Source organism: Neodiprion lecontei, chromosome 4 (assembly GCF_021901455.1).
Source record: "Neodiprion lecontei isolate iyNeoLeco1 chromosome 4, iyNeoLeco1.1, whole genome shotgun sequence".
Lineage (NCBI taxonomy): Eukaryota > Metazoa > Arthropoda > Insecta > Hymenoptera > Diprionidae > Neodiprion > Neodiprion lecontei.
Genome location: NC_060263.1, coordinates 20,200,956 through 20,219,108, shown reverse-complemented (window position 1 = coordinate 20,219,108; position 18,153 = coordinate 20,200,956). Strand labels below are relative to the sequence as shown.

Below are 18,153 nucleotides of genomic sequence, written 5' to 3'. Positions count from 1 at the left end.
TACCGTGATAATCGTTCGAGGCAGAGTCGAGAACCCGACGGAATTTCGGTGACTGGTGACAGCGGTGGGATGAAGATTGTTGAGTTGACTGAAGAGGTCGGCGGATTTTTTACTCGTTTTCACGAAATCTTGGTCAAGAAACGCTAGTTTGAATACTAAATGTCTTCCAGTTTGTAGTAAACTCAAGTTAGTTGGTCGAAAATCAATATTTTTTTGTTAATTTCATTACGAAATGGGCGCATATTGAATGTTTGTCGAGTTATTATTTCCGAAATCTGCAGCAGTTATCTTCAATGGCATAAGAAAGTGAATGCTGGAATTGTAAACGAAAGCTCAGAGATATCAATTCTTCGTTGCGGATAGATTCAAAATTGTTGGAAATTGAGTAGATTCGTTCGATTTAACTCAACGATCTTTATTTTGGCGTTTTTAAATAATTTTTTTTTTTGACAACTTTGTACCGACAGTAATCACGATGAACAAATAACGATATTGAATCTTTTATTGAAAAACGGAGAAAATCTGTTTTAATAACTTTGTAGCAAATAGTATTTTGACTAAAGATTATTCATCATAGACTGCCGATGAAACGAATCTGTGAGATTTTTAACAAGTTTGAAGCCATTTGAAACAAAGCATCGATATTTAAAAATTTTCTTACAGCCATTTTCTGTTAAGCTATAATTGAAAAAAAGTATCAAATCTAGGCCCATCTCGTAATAAAATCAACGACAATTAGGAAGTAAAAATCGGATGTCCGTCTCTTTCGTAACGAGCTTTGACTCGGCAACGAATTGAGCGACAAGTTTATACCATTTAAGTATAAAACTTATCACTGATCTTCAGACACTTTCCGACAGAGAGAGAGAGAGAGAGAGAGAGAAAAATTGACAAAACGTATGACTGCGCAGGTTCGATTTCGAACGATTAAACATAAACCCAGAGAGAAAAAGCGTTCCGCTGATAACTCGACGCTATAAAACGGTCTCCTTCACATATCGGAACGTCGATCACGCGTGTCCGTTTCTTCTTAGACTCCGATGTAAGGGAACATAGGGTGGTTCAACAGAGGCTGTATAAACCGCCGATTGAATTCAGGGGAATACAATACCTGCAACCCCCGATCGCCGATTGAGCGACGAGTGAGAAATGAAGAGCTTGCAGCCCGACTTGCTCTCAGCTTTCAGAGCGAGAGAATGGATCGAGCGAGGATTGGGTCAATAATCCGTGATCCGCCCGGCTCGGGCCCCATTCACCGAACGTGTAATTGGGATCAGTGCTTATCTGCCGCGCACACGAGTCCCGTTCCAAACCGAAAGCTCAAAGTGGGCACAACGCTGGCTGCGCTTGCCTCTTACGGTCCGGCGGCCACTTTCAGAGAGAAGAATGACCTACGCCGGAAAAAGAATGAGGCGTTGGCGAAGAGATTAGTAAATTCGAGAAATGAAAAAAAAAATAAAATAAAGTAAAATAAATGAACGAAGACACGTTTCATCCGATTTCAGGTATTATAAAACCTCCTCGCAGCGCTGCCGAACAGTCAGATTGACAACCGTAAGCTAAGTTTAAAGAAAATACCTTGCGGTTCGTTTCCGCTGAGTAATTTTGAAATGAGAAAAGTTTTACTCGTTTCGTTCGTAAAATTTTTTAATATTTCGAAATAACAATTCGCATTCTACCTTGAGTTTGACTGATTTGTTCGGTTTCGTCTCACTTTTTTTTTTTACACGTCGTTTAGGTTTTCACCGTGCTGTTCATTTATGCTTGTTTCGTATGAATGACAGTTAATTAAAATTTAACAATTCAATTATCCTTTCTCAAGTTCAACACTGAATGGTCCTACCTTGCTTTTTTTTTAATACGATTTTTGTACAATTTTTTTTATCGATTTCAATTTTCACTTACTTGTTTATACAGTTTTCACTTTAACTTTTACTTTTGCACATATCATTGACAAATATCGAGAAAAAAAAACTGTTCATTCTATCTTCGATTCAACATTTGGTTTTACTTCTCTTTTTTTATACTAATTCTGCACAGTTTTCACTTCAGGCGCTTGAATCTAGATTTATAAAATTATTTTCAATTTCTATTCCAGTAATAATTATTATTGACAAAGAGGCAAACTCGGTCTTAGGGGAGCCGAAGACGAATATTGCAAATATACGAGGCAAAAAAACTGTTACCTCCTTGTTGCACACGATTCTTTATATAATAATAGTATTAGAGTGGCTTAATGGACATTAAGGTGATGTGATATTCCTCTTTCGTTAGCAAAAACTGTTATCCAAATTTCTCCGAGACGATTAATCTTTCGGATAAAAGACGAGAACAACCAACGTCGGAATTGTTAGGCGGAGTTTGCTGTTGATTGGTGTATGATTAATTGAACCACGATACGAAAAAAATAAACTAATGTATACATATTATACATACATAAGTCCGTAAGGTCTGCATATGAAAATAAAAATATTTCGATAATTGGTAGCCTCTAAATATTTTCCTACCTCCTCCAGGTTTTACGACAGTTTCTTTTTTCATTGTTTGTCAGAAATTTTTCGAATGCCACCTTAAACTAACAACGAGTTCATAAAATTTTATGAATGAACACGTAAACGTTATCAGTAGTGATCCCGTGTTATTCTTAGAATGAGAGTAAAGCCTCGTTGGACAGCATAAAGAGTTGAGATAGAAATCTGATAAAACGATGGAATCGTTTTTGATTTATTAGGAGTCGATTTGGGAGGTGGATCGGAAAAAATTCGTCAACACCCTGAAAAAAGACTTTACCCTAATCTACATCGTACACAATATACATACATCTATATTAATATGCACTAATACATAAAATTCTTTTTATGTATGTTTGTGCGGATTCAACTTAAAATCTATTTGACAGATTCTTATGAAATGTTTTTAAAAATGTTTGTTATAATTCCCGCAGTGCTATAGGCTGTGTTCCTGGTAACAAAGGGAGTTTAGGTTTAGTCGCTAGCAATTTTTCTTATGTTATTTGGCAGGGGGGGTCTTTAAGTCTGACAGAAAATGACAAAAGCTCGGGGCGGGGCTCAAAAACCTTTAAGATTCGATGAAGTAATTTATGGACGTTCCCTTTTCTGTGAATGCGATATTTTTTCTTTATTATAATATTCCCAGTAATTCAATTTTAACGATTTAAGAAAAAATTACAACCCGAGCAACGCTGGCTATTTCTGCTAGTATAATATATAGCGTGAATTGTTAACGAAAGAATGGTCCGTCGTCTGCTACAGTTTAAGGGGTAACATCATTTTTTTTTTTTTGGACGGAAGAAAAGGTAATGCGATAATAATATTCGAGGAAGTTGTTAGGCATATACTCGTATTTAAGTATAACAGAAAAAATTATTGATAACAAATGTCCAAAAATGGTGAAACTGGAGCCGTTCTCGCGAGACATACAGCACGCAGTGTAACTGATGCAAATTTGAATTCGTAATAAAAAATTACTTAACCTACACATTAACAGGTACAGAAATGCGTGTGAGATTTTCACCAAGTTAATTTAAACATCATTTATTAGCAAATAAGTGTTAAGTATCTCTAATGAGAATTGAATATTTTTATTCAAGATACTTGGCAATTACACGAAAATTAATATTTTCAAAACCCCCTACGCATTTCTCTAGCTGTAGACATGTACGAAAGTAGTTTTTTTTTTTTTTTCGCACCAGTTCCACTGCGTTCCGCGGAATTCAACATGTCTCGCAAAAATGACTCCAGTGTCACCATTTTTTATTGTTATACTTAAATACATGCCTAATAAATTCCTCAAACATTACTATTTTATTACCTTCCCTTCCGTCCAAAAAAAAGCGATTTTCTTTTTCACTTTTCCAGCGGTGTTACCCCTTAATGCGCATGCGCCTCAATCGTAGAGCATTTGTTTGCCAGGGTGACCAACGGTCATGAACGTAATCATGAAAAAACTTTGACAGTTGTTTCGAATATTTCAAGTTAAAAAAATCGCGGCAAACTGTAGTTTGAATTTACGACAGTTGGTTGCCCTGGCAAACAAATGCTCACGGATCGTAGCGCGTGCGCTTTCAACTCTTTTTATCACTTTCTACATTTAATTAACTTATAGCAAAACGACGGACCATTCCGTCGTTAGATAATCACGCCGTACAGGCAGCGACGGAATCACGAACCAAAGTGAGTCTGAATTAAGGGATGAGCGCGTTATATCGGCACAACACGGGAAGCCAGGAGATTACTTAGAGGCGTATGACGCGGTGTGTTACAGAGGGACCAACCTTCGACGTGCCAATATCAAACGTGACGGTCCCGGTGGGGCGGGAAGCTGTGCTTGCTTGCGTCGTCGGGAACCTTTCCACCTACAAGGTAAGCTCTCTTCGATCCGTTCCCCTCTACCACCCCCCCCCCCCTCCACCCCTCTCTCTCCATCTCTATTCCCTCTATCCGTCTATCCATCTCTTCGTTAGTGCATAACGTGTATCAACCTACCGCTTCCCGTCCCTCGATTCGAGATTCAATCATCCCCGAAAGCCCGGAAATCGCTTTCGGCTTTTGACTCTGTTCTCTCTTCTCGGTTTCTTCACCTCGCAGCTTCTGTTCTCCAGATTTTTCTTCCACATTATTTCACCGGATATAAAACTGATCGAGCTTCAGTATCGAATTTCAAAGAATTTTTCACCAAATTTAACAATTATTATCAGGTCCTTTTACTACGTGAAAATTGTTACTGTATTAACGCGAAATTAAAACCTGTCGAAGTTCAAACTTTTTTTTACTCAACAAGGCATTGAGCAGGTTTTTCTACCCGAGGACGATGTTTGCCAACAACGTAAGATTGATATCCGTTCAACTTCAGAGAACTTTTCACTCGACGTAACGATTTTTAGCAAGCTATTTTGTCCCATTAAAACCCCTCCGAATGTAACGTGAAGTGAAAAGCTGCCGAGTTCTCCAAAAAATTACACAAGATGTTTGAAAAACGTTAGCGAAAATAGCTGACGTAATTACTAGCGATTTAAAATTAAAAAAAAAAAAACAGGTAAATCCAGAATTTTATATCCTTCGGTTATTCTGATTCGATTTTGGCTAATTAGCCTGGCTGTTCGGTAATTAGCGCAGGACTGGTGATAATTAGGCACGATAACGGAGGGAAGCCCTTAAGGAGACGATAACGAGGGTGCGGTAGGTCATACGTCGGGAATCCCCGAGCGTTCGCTGCGTGAAAGCAATTGGTATAATGTATATTCTTGTTGCACGTTTCAGGGCCATTACATGTGAGTAACATGCCGAATGTACGTGTGTACGTATGTAGATGCTTGTGGGTGGTGTGTTAATAATAGCTCGCACGTGTGAATTTGCGAATTTGTGTACGATGTGTGCGTCTGGTTATAACCCCTTTAAAACGCGTTACATGGCAAAACGGTTACTTTCACCCTCTTGCATTAATGATATTCAAGTTCCTTAGCGTGAAGGGGAGAATCAGATTTTTTTCATAGCTATACTAGAAATTTCTGGTTAAGTTAGTATCATCGCCGTTATAATGGTTCAAAGGTTGTACGAGTTGGAAGAAAATTTGATACAAGTATACACGGAGAGAAATTTTCAGTTCCGGATACCGCTCAGTCCTTAACTATTTTCATTTCTTATCACAATCGAAAAATATATAGTTCTAGGTACAAAATGAAAATTAGTTTTCCAGCTGTTACGAGAAAGTCTGGTATCCGTTACCATTCTTTCTCATTACGACCATTGTTACTATATTTTCTTGCAACTGCTGCGAAAATTTAATGCTTGTGCAACGATCAATTGACGTTAAAGCCTTGTTTAACTAAAAAAGTAGAGTAAACCTCAGAAACTGATTTTGCGTTGCAATCACCAAAAAAGGATCGACGATAGCGCAAAATGGTTTCGTGTACCTCGTTTTTCGTAATTCCAACAATAATCAAATAGTTTTTTTAACGATACCTATTTTATTGAATTTCTCTAGTTACTGTAACAAATGAAATTTTTCTTCGTCTAACTATTCTGATTACTGTAACGTTGAATGTGATTATTAAGTTTCATACGTTTTTTCATTCAAATAAGCCCTCAAAATTGCTATTTGTCGCAATACTTACAAGAAAATATAGTACGAGTGACACTTAAAAAAATAGCAGCGAATAGGTTAGAACTGCATAACTAACTTACATTGTTTATCCAGAAGCATAAAAGTTCTTCGTTTGTGGCGAAGACATAAAAGTCGTTGAACGAGCCAGTAAAATTATAGTTTATTTCGTGATAGTTTTCATGACCATGAAAAGGGAAAGTCTGCCGGTTTGTCCAAAAAACTTTCGCGATGATCTCGACAACGGCGAGATGAAAAATCTGAAACTGACAGGATTTGGTAACCAAATGAAAAGGTATTGAAAGAAAATTTGAGAAAATATATATATACATATTTTTTTTTCAAATAAATAAACTCGGAAAAATATAATCATACATTTAGAAACAAGTTTCAAATTTTTTCATCGAGCCGTTTACTGAAGTCATAATTGGAGTTTGTCGAACAAACCGAAAGACAGACCGACATTTCTCCGAAACCCTGTTTTTCGGATTCTGTAGGTTTGCAAACGTAAAGATTCGATGAAATTCGAAAAACTGATCTACGACCGAAACCAATACTTTTCTTATATCGCCAAAGGCGATGAAAAGTAAAAACGGGGGGGGGGGGGGGGGGGGGGTAAGAAGGGAGAAAAGGAGGAAAGCTGGGTGCTGGAATCGCGCGTAAACATATTTTATTACATTATTACATCTTCGCGGGAATTGAAAAATGTTATGGCCCTGGAGGAGTAACGGCGAAGAAGCTTTAAGAAAATGCGGCCTTAGTGAGCGAAACTGGTGAGGGGAAAAAAAGGGGAACCAGAGGTATGTATAAAGAGAAATTCCGAGGACGGAGATGAACCTGCCTGGATCGTGCCTGAGCTGGATCTTTCGGGGTGATAAGACTAATTAAAATTACCTGAACGCCAGGTTAGCCTGCAATGTATTAAGTGTACATGTACCTATATACATATATACATATTATATGCATATAATACACGTATACATTGAGCAGATGTCAGGTGGGGTTTTTTTACCCTGTCGTTCTTTTTTCTCTCCTTTCCTTTTTCACTCGACGTATTTTGATAGCTTGCGCAACGGCCCATTTTTTCTTTTACCAACGAATTAGAAATTCACCCTCTGGTTTCAGCAGAGCTTCTGACTCAAAGAGGGGGGAAAAAAAAATAAAGAAAGATAATTATTCCTTACGCCCTCACTTTATCCAAATCGCTAATTTTCCTTCGTCGTGGGATTAATTATTCGGAAAATTATAGTTACATAAACTTTTATGCTACTGTGTGTGTGTGTGTACACATACATATATATAAGTACAATAATTATTGGGTACAGATTATGTGTACATTATAAAAATATTTCCATGAAGCGTAAAAGGAATACGAGTCAAAATTTATACGAATTGATTTTGATTGGGTAAAAAAAATGTCGAAGAAAAAGACGAAGAGGAAGACAGAAGTCTACATTCAAAATTCGAAAGATACGAAATGAAAAAATTATGTTACTTTGTCACTTATTGAGGTTAGCGAAAAAATCTAAGAAGACAATAAATAAGACTACATACCAAAACTTCAAGAATTGGTTAGAATTTCAGGAATAAATTAGTAACGGTGATTTGAGTTTGTGCGAACGAAGATAAACGAAACGATGGAGAAGAAAAGAATAAAAATTACGATCTCCCAACGCGAGAATCTCTTGAGAATCTGAAAATTCCAGTAAACACAAAATGAAAAACGAAACAGATAGTAAGAAAATAGTATAACTAAATGTATAAAAAAATCTGAAAAGTTTGAGTTAGCAAATAAAGGTGCGAAAAAACAAATCAGGCTTCAGATATTAGATATTATTATGTATATTGAAAATCGGATATTAACAATAGGGACTGTAACACTCAGATACATAAAAAAAAAAATTTGAAATTGGAAGACATAAATAAAACAATCAAAATCGCGTGCGTGACGTTTGCAAGGAAATAAGAATCGGGTACATTTCTTGGGGTGGTTTGAGTTAGCAATCAAAGGATCTGAGATCGAAGGGCGGGGAAAAAAGTGGGAAAAATTGTGAAACAAAAACGCGGACTTCCGAGTCTCGGCAAATTTATTTCCCGGCATTCTCGTTCCGCGCCGTTATGACCGGAAGGCAGGTTCGGTACCGAACTGCGGGATCTTCGAAGACCCGAAGCGACTGGGGATGAGCCGAACAGCCGGTGCGAGGCGCGTATAGCTTACCTTAAGTGCGTCGGCTTAAGCCAAGCCGATGTTTGTACGTATAGGAAGAAAGCGCGGCGGCGTCGCGACGCCAGCCTCGAAAGCTCGCCTTTAGAGAAACTCGATCCCGAGGAAAAGACGGAACCCGGATTTCCCGCACCTCGGATACGGAGGAGAAATTACCTACCCCGCGGCACTTCCGGTGAAAGTTATGGGCCATTTTCATCGACGCGTTGAAGCAGGAGTCTATTTTCGATCCTTACATTAACGCATCTTCCGGCTATCTCGATTCCGAATTCGGTTATTAACTTGATTTAAGTAACCATTTTTGTTCGTTTCATAAAATTTTTCAACCTCGGATCAGCGAATAACAGTAATGATAAAAAATAAATCTAAATACTCCCAGATTTTTTGTCAATGATGTTGCGTTTCAGCTGGCAAATTTAGCTCTTGATAATTTGAATTCGCGCAAGTTGTTGCTATTTTTTATATTTTTGCTCATTATTCCAAAAGTCAATTGCGGTTTCGGGAAATCGTTCAATCTAATAGTGGTAATTTTTTTCTTCAGCCAAATGATTAGAAAATAATATGTGAATTGAAAAAAGGCACAGAAAAATATCAGTAATTGTAAATATTGAATGTTTGAAGAGATTTTTGAAAATTGAGATTAAATTTTAGCTGCGTAATTGTCTTGATATCGAATTTTAGTAAATTGTTTTTCTTTTCTTACCGTCGAGAAAATTCAGTTGCACTTCAGAAAAATTATTGTTTTATCATTTAGACTTTCGTTTCTCTTTTTTTTTTCTTTTTTTTTTTGTTTCAACCAAGCTCTCAAAAAATTATATAATTAAATTCGAAGGGAGCTAAGAAACAGAAGTTGATAAATATAGAAATGAAAATGAATTTTCGTACACGGCAGGGATAAAAAAAACGAGATAATCAAAGGAATCCCTCAAAGATCAATTAACAGAAATATGAAGATAAAAAAGTTTCGAAATGCTTTATTAATCAACTTCTACATTCACTACAATATAACGACAGCAATTATTAATAAAAATAGAAACTGGAAAAAGAGAATAAAGCAAGGAGAACAAATGTGAAAAGAATCCATCTTCCAGAGAGAGAAAATTAAATAAAATTCTTCTTCTTGTTTTTGTAACGAATTTGATATTGCCATATTTCTTTACGCAGCTCATGTGATTAAAAATAAAGAATGAAAAAAGTAAAGAAATAATTTGTGTACGCATAAACTCTGGTATAAATTCAATAACCCGGGAGAAATGAAAAATAAAATCGCCAAATTCCAATAATAACTCGAGACAAAAGAGGGGGAAAAAAAAACAAAAATGCCGTCAAGAATGTAAAAAATTTCGCGTCTTGGCGAGTGGAAAAAATGGCTCTACGCGGCATGCAGAAAGCGATAGAGAGAGAGAGAGAGAGAGTGAGTGATAGAGAAGGGGTGGAGAAATTTACTTCGAAAAATACGAGTGAGAAGAGAGACGAAAGGGGGAAAGACTCGGAGTAACCGCACGAGTAAGAAAAAGCAGAAAAAAGGGATAATAGTAGCGGGGAAAAAAAATCGTTGAAGACGCGCGCATTGCTGATTCCGTGAAGGAATTCGCCGGTTTGCTGTCGGATATTCCTCTCGAGAATCCGGAAAACTCGTTCCTTTAAATTACTCGCAGTTTCTGCAGAGCTAACTCTATATATATATATATATATATATATGCAATTTATATATGTGACACAGGTTTTGTGAATTTCTAATTTGTAACAAGGTCCGTGCTATAATTATTTCCGTTTTAGACACTGATTATCATCATCATCATCATCATCATTGATATTATTATTATCATTATTATTATCATCATCATCATGACTATTTTTTTCTCCAATTTGCAACTACATATAATATACAGATAGTATATAATATTGTCAAGAAAAATATTATTAATTGTTTGGCCCAATTTTATCACCCCCCAGGATTTTATAAGACTGAAATAGAAAAAAGAAAACTCTTTTCCACTATAGACATTCGACGGAGTTTGGTTTGTGAAAAAATAAAATTGAAGTTCTTGCAATATTTATTATATCATGGGAGAGCCGAAAATTCGGCTGAAAAGCGGCCTAACGAATGTATTATGCAATTATTATTCAGGGAAGGAGGGCTGTTTGAATTATAATAATGAAATTGAAAGATGAAAAGTGATACTTACGGTACTGAGAATGAATGCAATTTAGTAATATCAATTTAAATATATAATACATTATATACGTATCGGAAGGGTTGTTGGAATTGAATAGATTTATAATTTTTGTTCAGACTGTATAATATATATAATATGTATATATACACGGTCTGAACAAAACTGGGACTAAATAAAGAAAATGGGGTAAATAATTGAACATCAAAAACGGTTTACCGTCTGTGAAAAACTCTCTGTGAAATGAATTTTTCAAGATATTGAATAAAAAAAAAAAAATTTTTGCGAGTCGAACCGTTGTGCTGTAAATTCGTCGTCGCTCACTCAAAGCTTTGATATTTCTTTTATTTCTTATTTTTTTTTTCCAAATTCTCATTATTCTTGATTCTTTTAAGCGGACTGCAGGCGCGAGTTTAAGTCGCATGCAAATTTCTTCATTGTTTTATTTGTATAAGTATACGTGCCGGAGTCGAAGAAGGGGGACGTTTTGCGTGGGACAAAGGCCTTGAGAGCAGTAATTTAACTTTCCACTAATTCTTATTCGCGATACCCTAAAACTGCTCCGCGTATTGCTGGCTACAGGTTCGAGGAATTAGTGACTCGAAATACGGGGATTAGGCAAAGCGGTATTGAAATTTTAATCAAGAGGCCAGCTTCCCGTATCTCCGATCCACCGTATTTACTTCACCCTGCAAATATACACGTAACACTATTCCGACTCGGCGACAGTTTCAACAGCGTTTAACGGTATTTGGAAACAATCGTTCGAACATGGAATAATCCGCACGTTCAATTGAATAAACTGCAAGAAGAATATTTCTCAAATTGCTTAAACACGATATTCTTACAACAATTACAAGAAATAATTCACATTTCATTTGCACTCAAAGAACGGTTGTTGGATGTTTTTTTTTTTTTTTTTTATTCGTTTGCCTTTACAGATACAAAGCTTAACTCATCTTATGATGTTATTACTGAGAGGGATATTCTTTGAAACGCCCGAAGACGAGATTTTCATCAATTTCTCAAAATTATTTACATTTATCCGCAGCAGTCGAAGAATAATTTCTAATTCATTCGCCTTCTTCTCTTATTGAGAGAAACGTCATTCAAGGCACGTGAAAGTGAGATTCTTATAAATTTCAAAAAAAAATATTTACATTTAATTGCACTCCAAAAATAATTTCTTATTTACATTTTTTCGCTCTCTCGTTCTCTCTTTTACTACCAGTTATTAGCCCAAAGCTACGCGTATTTTATGATATTGTTGTTGAGAAAAAAATCTTCTTCGAATAGCCTAAGAACGAAATTCTCATCAATTTTTACAAAATTATTTACACTTATTCGCAGTAGTTGAATAATAATTGCGTTTTTTCTTAGTTATTCTCTCTCAAATTTCACTCATTTTACGACGTTATTAAAAGAAACGTTTCTTGAACCACCTGAAATTGAGATTTTTAGCAATTTCGCTAAATAATTTAGATTCCTTTGGACCCGATGATACAAATTAGCCTTCTGATTATTACTTTTTTTTTTTTTTTGCTCCTAGCGTCACTCGTTTCATGCAATTGCTTTGCGTGAAAAGAAAATAATAATCAATGCTGAAAAAAACTAACAAAATAAAATGAAGTTCAATTTTTACCAGGCAGAATCAAATTGGAATATAAAATTTTTCTGAATATCGTAGAATTTTTTCATCTCCTTTTCCTCATTTCCGTATAAAAAAATGCCTATTTTGCATAAAATGCGCCTAAATCGACTTGATTTTTTTTCCGTACTCCTTTTACAGCTGATAGAGTTAGTTTATTACGCGATTCCGAACTTTCGGAGCTTTTAGTAATCCCAAAGTTGCTCTCGCCTGGCGGTTCACGCAAAGCTGGTTTCGAAACGGGATTCAAACCGCATATTCGCGAAGGTTACACATTCAACCGCTGTATATAAACATGCAAAATAATATATGCAATGTAAACATTGGGCGAATATGTGCACGAATGCAAATATTGAACGGGTAAAATTTTTCCACCGGAATATCCGGGCGAACTTTAAACTTTTTACACACTCGTTGGATGAAACATTCTATTCAGCAACGCGATCAGTGTCCGCTCGATTTTCCGGCAAACATTATTGCATTCACTGTCCCGACTTCATTCGAAATGTCGAATCGATGGTCGAGCTTGGCATCACGGTATTGATTTCAACGAGAGCAGCGAAAATTTCTTTGATAATACGGAAATAGATAAGACTGGATTTTTGTGGGCGAAAGCTCAATCATCGATGCTGCATTTTAGAGAGTTGAAGGTTTTTTTTTTTCAAATCTCGTGGATTCGTGCAATTTTATTCACCTAATTCGTAATAAATTATTGAAACGGATTGACATTCTTTTTTGTCGATCAAATTGGTAAAAGTATCAAGTTTTCATCGATCAACCTTCTTAATTTCAATCTTTGAATTTACAACTTTTTACAGCTGAATATAACGTACCAATTTGCACAAACTAAATTAAACGAGTCAAAATTTGATGAATAATTGGTAAACGGTAAAGAAAATCGCTTAAACGAGACTCGTGACGCAATGGAGTAAAAAATGGACATTTATTAAAATGAACATTTATTGAAATGAAAAAGAATTTCGCGAAGCAGATCCTTCAATTTTCGTTACACCAAATGTACCTAATAATTGGAATCTCTTTTCGTTAAAGTTATTTATAATTTCTGGAAAGTTTGCTTCAACGTTAAATTCATTTCCTTTCTTTTCGAAAAGTTTGTTGTTTTTACTGTCAATTTGAGAAGAAATAAATGAATAAATAACATCCATATTGTAACTGAAAAATGAAACAAAAAATAAATCTCCTCCTGTTGTCGCGTTCTGAGAGAAAGACATCGAAAGACGATTTCGACTCGATAAAAAATGTGAAATGTTACATAAATGGGTCATCGATATAACGCAAGCTGAAAAAACAGAAAAAAAAGATAACTGTATCTTCAATATTCTTTTCTTCTAAAAAAGCAATATCAACGCATATTCTAGTCGATACAAAATACGAAATATTACAAAAACAAGCCATCAATATAAATCAAGCTCAAGAAACATAAAACAAAAAAAAAGAGTTACAAGCGTCCAAATACTTTGTTTCTGAAAAAAAAAAAAAAAAAAACTAATACAAACGCAACTCCAAGTCGATATATACATGTTACACATAGTAAAATTATACTGTAAATAGACAGGAACAAGGAATTTGGAAACAAAACGTGTTTTTCTAAATCCAGTGTTACAGGTGCAAGAAATCCCGGCGTGTTTGCGTACCTTAAATATATTTTGTACAAAGAAAAACGGAAAAGGGTGGACATGGCTTTTGTTAATCGTAAACCGAGGGTTGACTGACGGAAAGAATAAAAAAGATGGGCGAGTAAGGAGGGAGAGGAGCCGAGAGATCCGTCTGTGGATTCTTCGAGCTCTATTTTACTCCGAATTTAAAAAAAAAAAAAAACTCAGAGGCCTTGAGCGCTCCGAGACTCGAATCGCTTTGAAAGACAGCTTTTCCTATCTGTCCCACATGGAAACGCATTTATATATACGTCGTCGATCCGCCGCAGCAACGGGCGCCTTTCACGCTACGTCGACGTCGGGACGCCTCCGTCTGAACTGACGGGACTTTACTCGTCTCTCTCTCTCTCTCTCAGCCTCTCCTTATTTATTCCCGGCGCAGAAATATTCCGATTATTCAAAAATGTTCGATCAAAACCCAATTTGAACGTAAAAATTTCACACGTTTGCCAAAAATTTCACCATTTTCAAAACTTCTTTTGAATCTAGTCAGCAGTTTTTCTCTCGCTGAAACATTTTGCGAACGTAATTTGAAACAATTTGAAACAATTTCGTCTGTATTTGCAAAGATAGAAGTATCGATAAATTTGCGATCAGTTATTTTACTGTATTCCTGCAACAATTGTAATGAATTTATGGGTTTGTTGAAAGTCGTATCATATTGTATTATTTCTTTTTTTTTTTTGTTACCAGGCGCTCGGTGAAAACCTCGACTCAACAAAACGCGAAACATACATACATAACAAAAAAAAAATAAATAACCGAAATATCGCCAAACAAAATGATAAAAGTATGAAGAGGGGTGAAAAATGTGAGAGAAAAATTGAATGAACGGTGAAGCGTAAATTTTTTTATCTTCTTTGGACGTTAAACCTGGGGAAATTACGACGAGGCGTGATAGCTGCTGACTGCGTGAGTTGCACGTGATAGTTTATCGTTTAGTTTATACGAAAAAATTTAAGGGGTGGAATTTAAAATACCGTGAGAATGAATTAACAAAAACCGTAAAAAAAATTATTACGTTTATTATGTCAGCAGAATGAAAAAACAAACATTTCGATTTGAAATTATTGTCATTAAACATTCTTGGTTACATTATTCATATTTGTATCACGCTACTTCGATGATAACTAATAAAAGAAAAAAAAAAAAATTTTTTCTGACTAAAGGACGAACAAATAAGATTTTAAAAAAATAAATAGTAAACGAAAACAAATCAGTCAAAAATATTTCTGGAAATAAATCACAATTTCTTTGATTCGCATAATGAATTTTGTATAAATTAATCCAAAGATTTTCGATCGAAACGAAAGTCGTTCGCCTATTTCTATACCTGCTTTGATGAAAAAAAAATTACCCACAAATATTTTTGGAAACGGATTAAAATTCCTTCCACGTGTAGAATGAATTGTATCTACGTCGATTTAATGCGAAGATTTTTGATCGAAACGAGACACGCAGATTCGTTAATCAGGCAATTTTCGACAACGCGGACGAGGGTTGGAACGGTATTCAATGTACCGCAATTTTGAATATTATTCTGCAACCGCAACGCATACCGACGATATAATATGCAGACACTATAAAATCGCAACGTGATTCGCAGGATGTAGGTATGCATAAAAATTCCCGCCAGTCTTTTGACTTTGAACTTTATGTACGTTGTAATATACGAGCATTATTTCGTGCAGCTCGGGGCGCGTGACATGCACAAGAATATTATTACGTACGACGCAAACGCTGCGGAATAATACGTTGTATAATATATACGTGCGCATGTTGTACAGGGTGTTAGAATTCTAAAAAAGCGAATTTGGAGAAACAATTCATAAATATCTTCAATTTATTTTCCATATGACTGCTTATCATTTAGAAAGAAAGAAACAAATCTCAATTCTGAATTTAATGTTTTTTCCACTTTATCTATAACTCAATTACTGCTCTTGTTGTTTGTTTCGTCCTATTTTACGTGTACTATTTTTGTTCGAAAATTGGAATTCGAATACCAGTCTTTTCAAATTTCTACTATTTTCTTCGATCTTGATATTTCCCTTTGAAAAATATTTGACAAACTGTCGTTTGTCCGACGTAATTTTCATACACATCAAAATCATCGATTCGAAACGAAACTGATTCTCACCGTTCTCACGATTCGTCATTGCGACGGAATTGTATACCGAATTAGAATTAATCGTATGAAATAACGTAGATTTAGAAAACGTATTCAAAGTTGGTGAATGAAAAAAGAAAAAAAAAAAAGAAAAAAATAAACAAATAAACAAAAATGAAAGGGACCAAGCCTGCAGACGGTGGCAGGTCTCCCAAGAGAATCAACCCTCCTTGACCACCGACGCTGCGCACAAAATATATAAGAACCCAGGATAAACTTTTGCTAAAAAAAGAAACGGAGAAAATGAATTTTAGTATACAAAACGTATTCTCGACGCAAAATTCCCATGCATGCATAATATATTCAGATGATATTCAAATCTTTCGATTGTCTATATGTATAAATTATATGAAAAATAGGCCAAGTTGTATTCACGGGCTCTTTAATATTTTCTCCGCAGATTTTCCCGTTTTTGGTATAATATGATAATACACTTGTTATTATTATATGTTATATCGTACATGCATGTCTGTGTACAAAATATAAGTCGTTTTCTTACTATGTATGGTGAAATAAATTTTCTTACTCATATGCTTTCGCTTGGAGGCGAAAAAGGAACTGATTGATTTTTGCTCAGTGTGACTTATCGAGAATGGGCAAACTATGCTGGACTGTGAGTGTGTGTGTGTGTGTACACGAATTTCAAGGTGTTGCGCGAAAGACAGAAAGGGAGGGAGAGAGAATGCTTAAAGTTGCAAAATCGATGTGCTAAACGGGTTTAACGGTGTAGGAATAATTAGACTCCTGGCAGAGCGCCGAGCGCAGGACGAAGAAAATTGTGCAACGAGCAGGTATATATGTATGTATATATACATATACATATGTATAGGGAACTAAGAACGCTTGGAAGTGCAGTTGCCTGTTATAAGCGAGGGATTCTTTGTTACGGGAAGCGAATTGTGTGTATGAAACGTCGGTTTACACCTGAGGAAAAAAAAGGAGAAAGAGAGAAAGAGAGAGAGGATGGGAGGAAAGAAAAAGAAATTTGGCGGAAAAACGAGAAAGAGAGAAAAGAAACTCGAGAAGTATTCTCGCCACGTTCAAGGAGAGTAAATAAATTTAAAATCGGGGTAAACGGATGTTTCAACACCTGTGCGCTTTACGGAAGTCAAATTCGTAAGGCATTTTTTTTTCTATTATTGTTTATTTTAAACCCAAAGACTTTTTGCACGTTTGAAATAATCCCGTTTTGTGTGAGAAAATTATAGATCAATATGAAATGGCATTTAATTACGGAATGAACGTGAATCTTCTACTTTAAACCGTTTTCCACCTTATTTTTTACCGTTATTTTTTATTCAAGATTTGTAGCAAGTTTGCAGAAATGAATGTGTAAGCGGACCGACACAATTTAGTGATTAAATTATGTGTTTGTTCAATATTGTCTGGAAAAATTGAAAATACATTTATGAATAACGCTGAAATTTGCATGAATATCGTCAAGATGTATTTTTGGATAAAAATCATCGAAAGTATTATTGTTAATTTGATCAATTTTCCAAAATAATTGTTAATTTGTTCAATTATCGATTCGTTGAAAACATGATAGAGTGTGCAATTTAATAAGCGCAATTAAGTACCTGAAGCGAAACGAGATAATAAACACAAAGAGTGATCAAACAAACAATTAAAAAAAATAAACCAAAAAAATTCGCCTTTCGAATTAAATTCACCGAATCACGGATTCCGCAACGTTTGTCGTAATTGGAAAGAATTTGAATGTATTTCCGGTGAATATCGCTGAGTCTCGTGATTGCAAATTGAGGATTTTGCAAGAGTAGGAAAATGCATTTTTCACGGTGAAAATAACGGAATTCGGATTTTTATTGTTTGGCCATATAAAGTGTCGAATTGTGGAATTTAAAGATGAAAAAAATGAAAATTCGGAAAGAGAAAAAAAGGAAAATTTCGCAAAAGTGGAAGAAAAATAGGAAAAACATGTCGCGGCGATATTGAAACTAGCCGACTGACGCAGCTCAGCGAGATATTTACATTATACATCGGATTGCCGTTTCAGAACTCATGCAGTAAGCGTGCGCAAACACCGTTTGCAGGTTGAGAAAAAGGTTGTTCAATTTTTATTTCAATCATTGACGTTAACAACACGAATTCGCGATGCTGCGTCCGAATTTTGTCGA

At 35.5% G+C, this 18,153-nt stretch overlaps 1 protein-coding gene and 1 long non-coding RNA gene across 3 annotated transcripts in view; one reads left to right on the top strand and one right to left on the bottom strand.

The window, feature by feature from the left end:
* LOC107221592 (lachesin) overlaps nucleotides 1-18,153 on the top strand; it is a 106,140-nt gene that overhangs the window by 62,128 nt on the left and 25,859 nt on the right. Inside the window, exon 2 of one of the 2 annotated variants that reach the window (XM_015660637.2) lies at nucleotides 4,285-4,382. The exons of the other annotated variant lie outside the window; for it this stretch is intronic. Within the exon in view, the coding sequence (XP_015516123.1) occupies nucleotides 4,285-4,382 (98 nt within the window). The remainder of the gene's footprint in view (nucleotides 1-4,284; nucleotides 4,383-18,153) is intronic. 2 annotated transcript variants of the gene reach the window in all.
* The window catches only part of LOC124293977, a 97,633-nt gene that overhangs the window by 62,126 nt on the left and 17,354 nt on the right, over nucleotides 1-18,153 (bottom strand). The window lies entirely within an intron of this gene.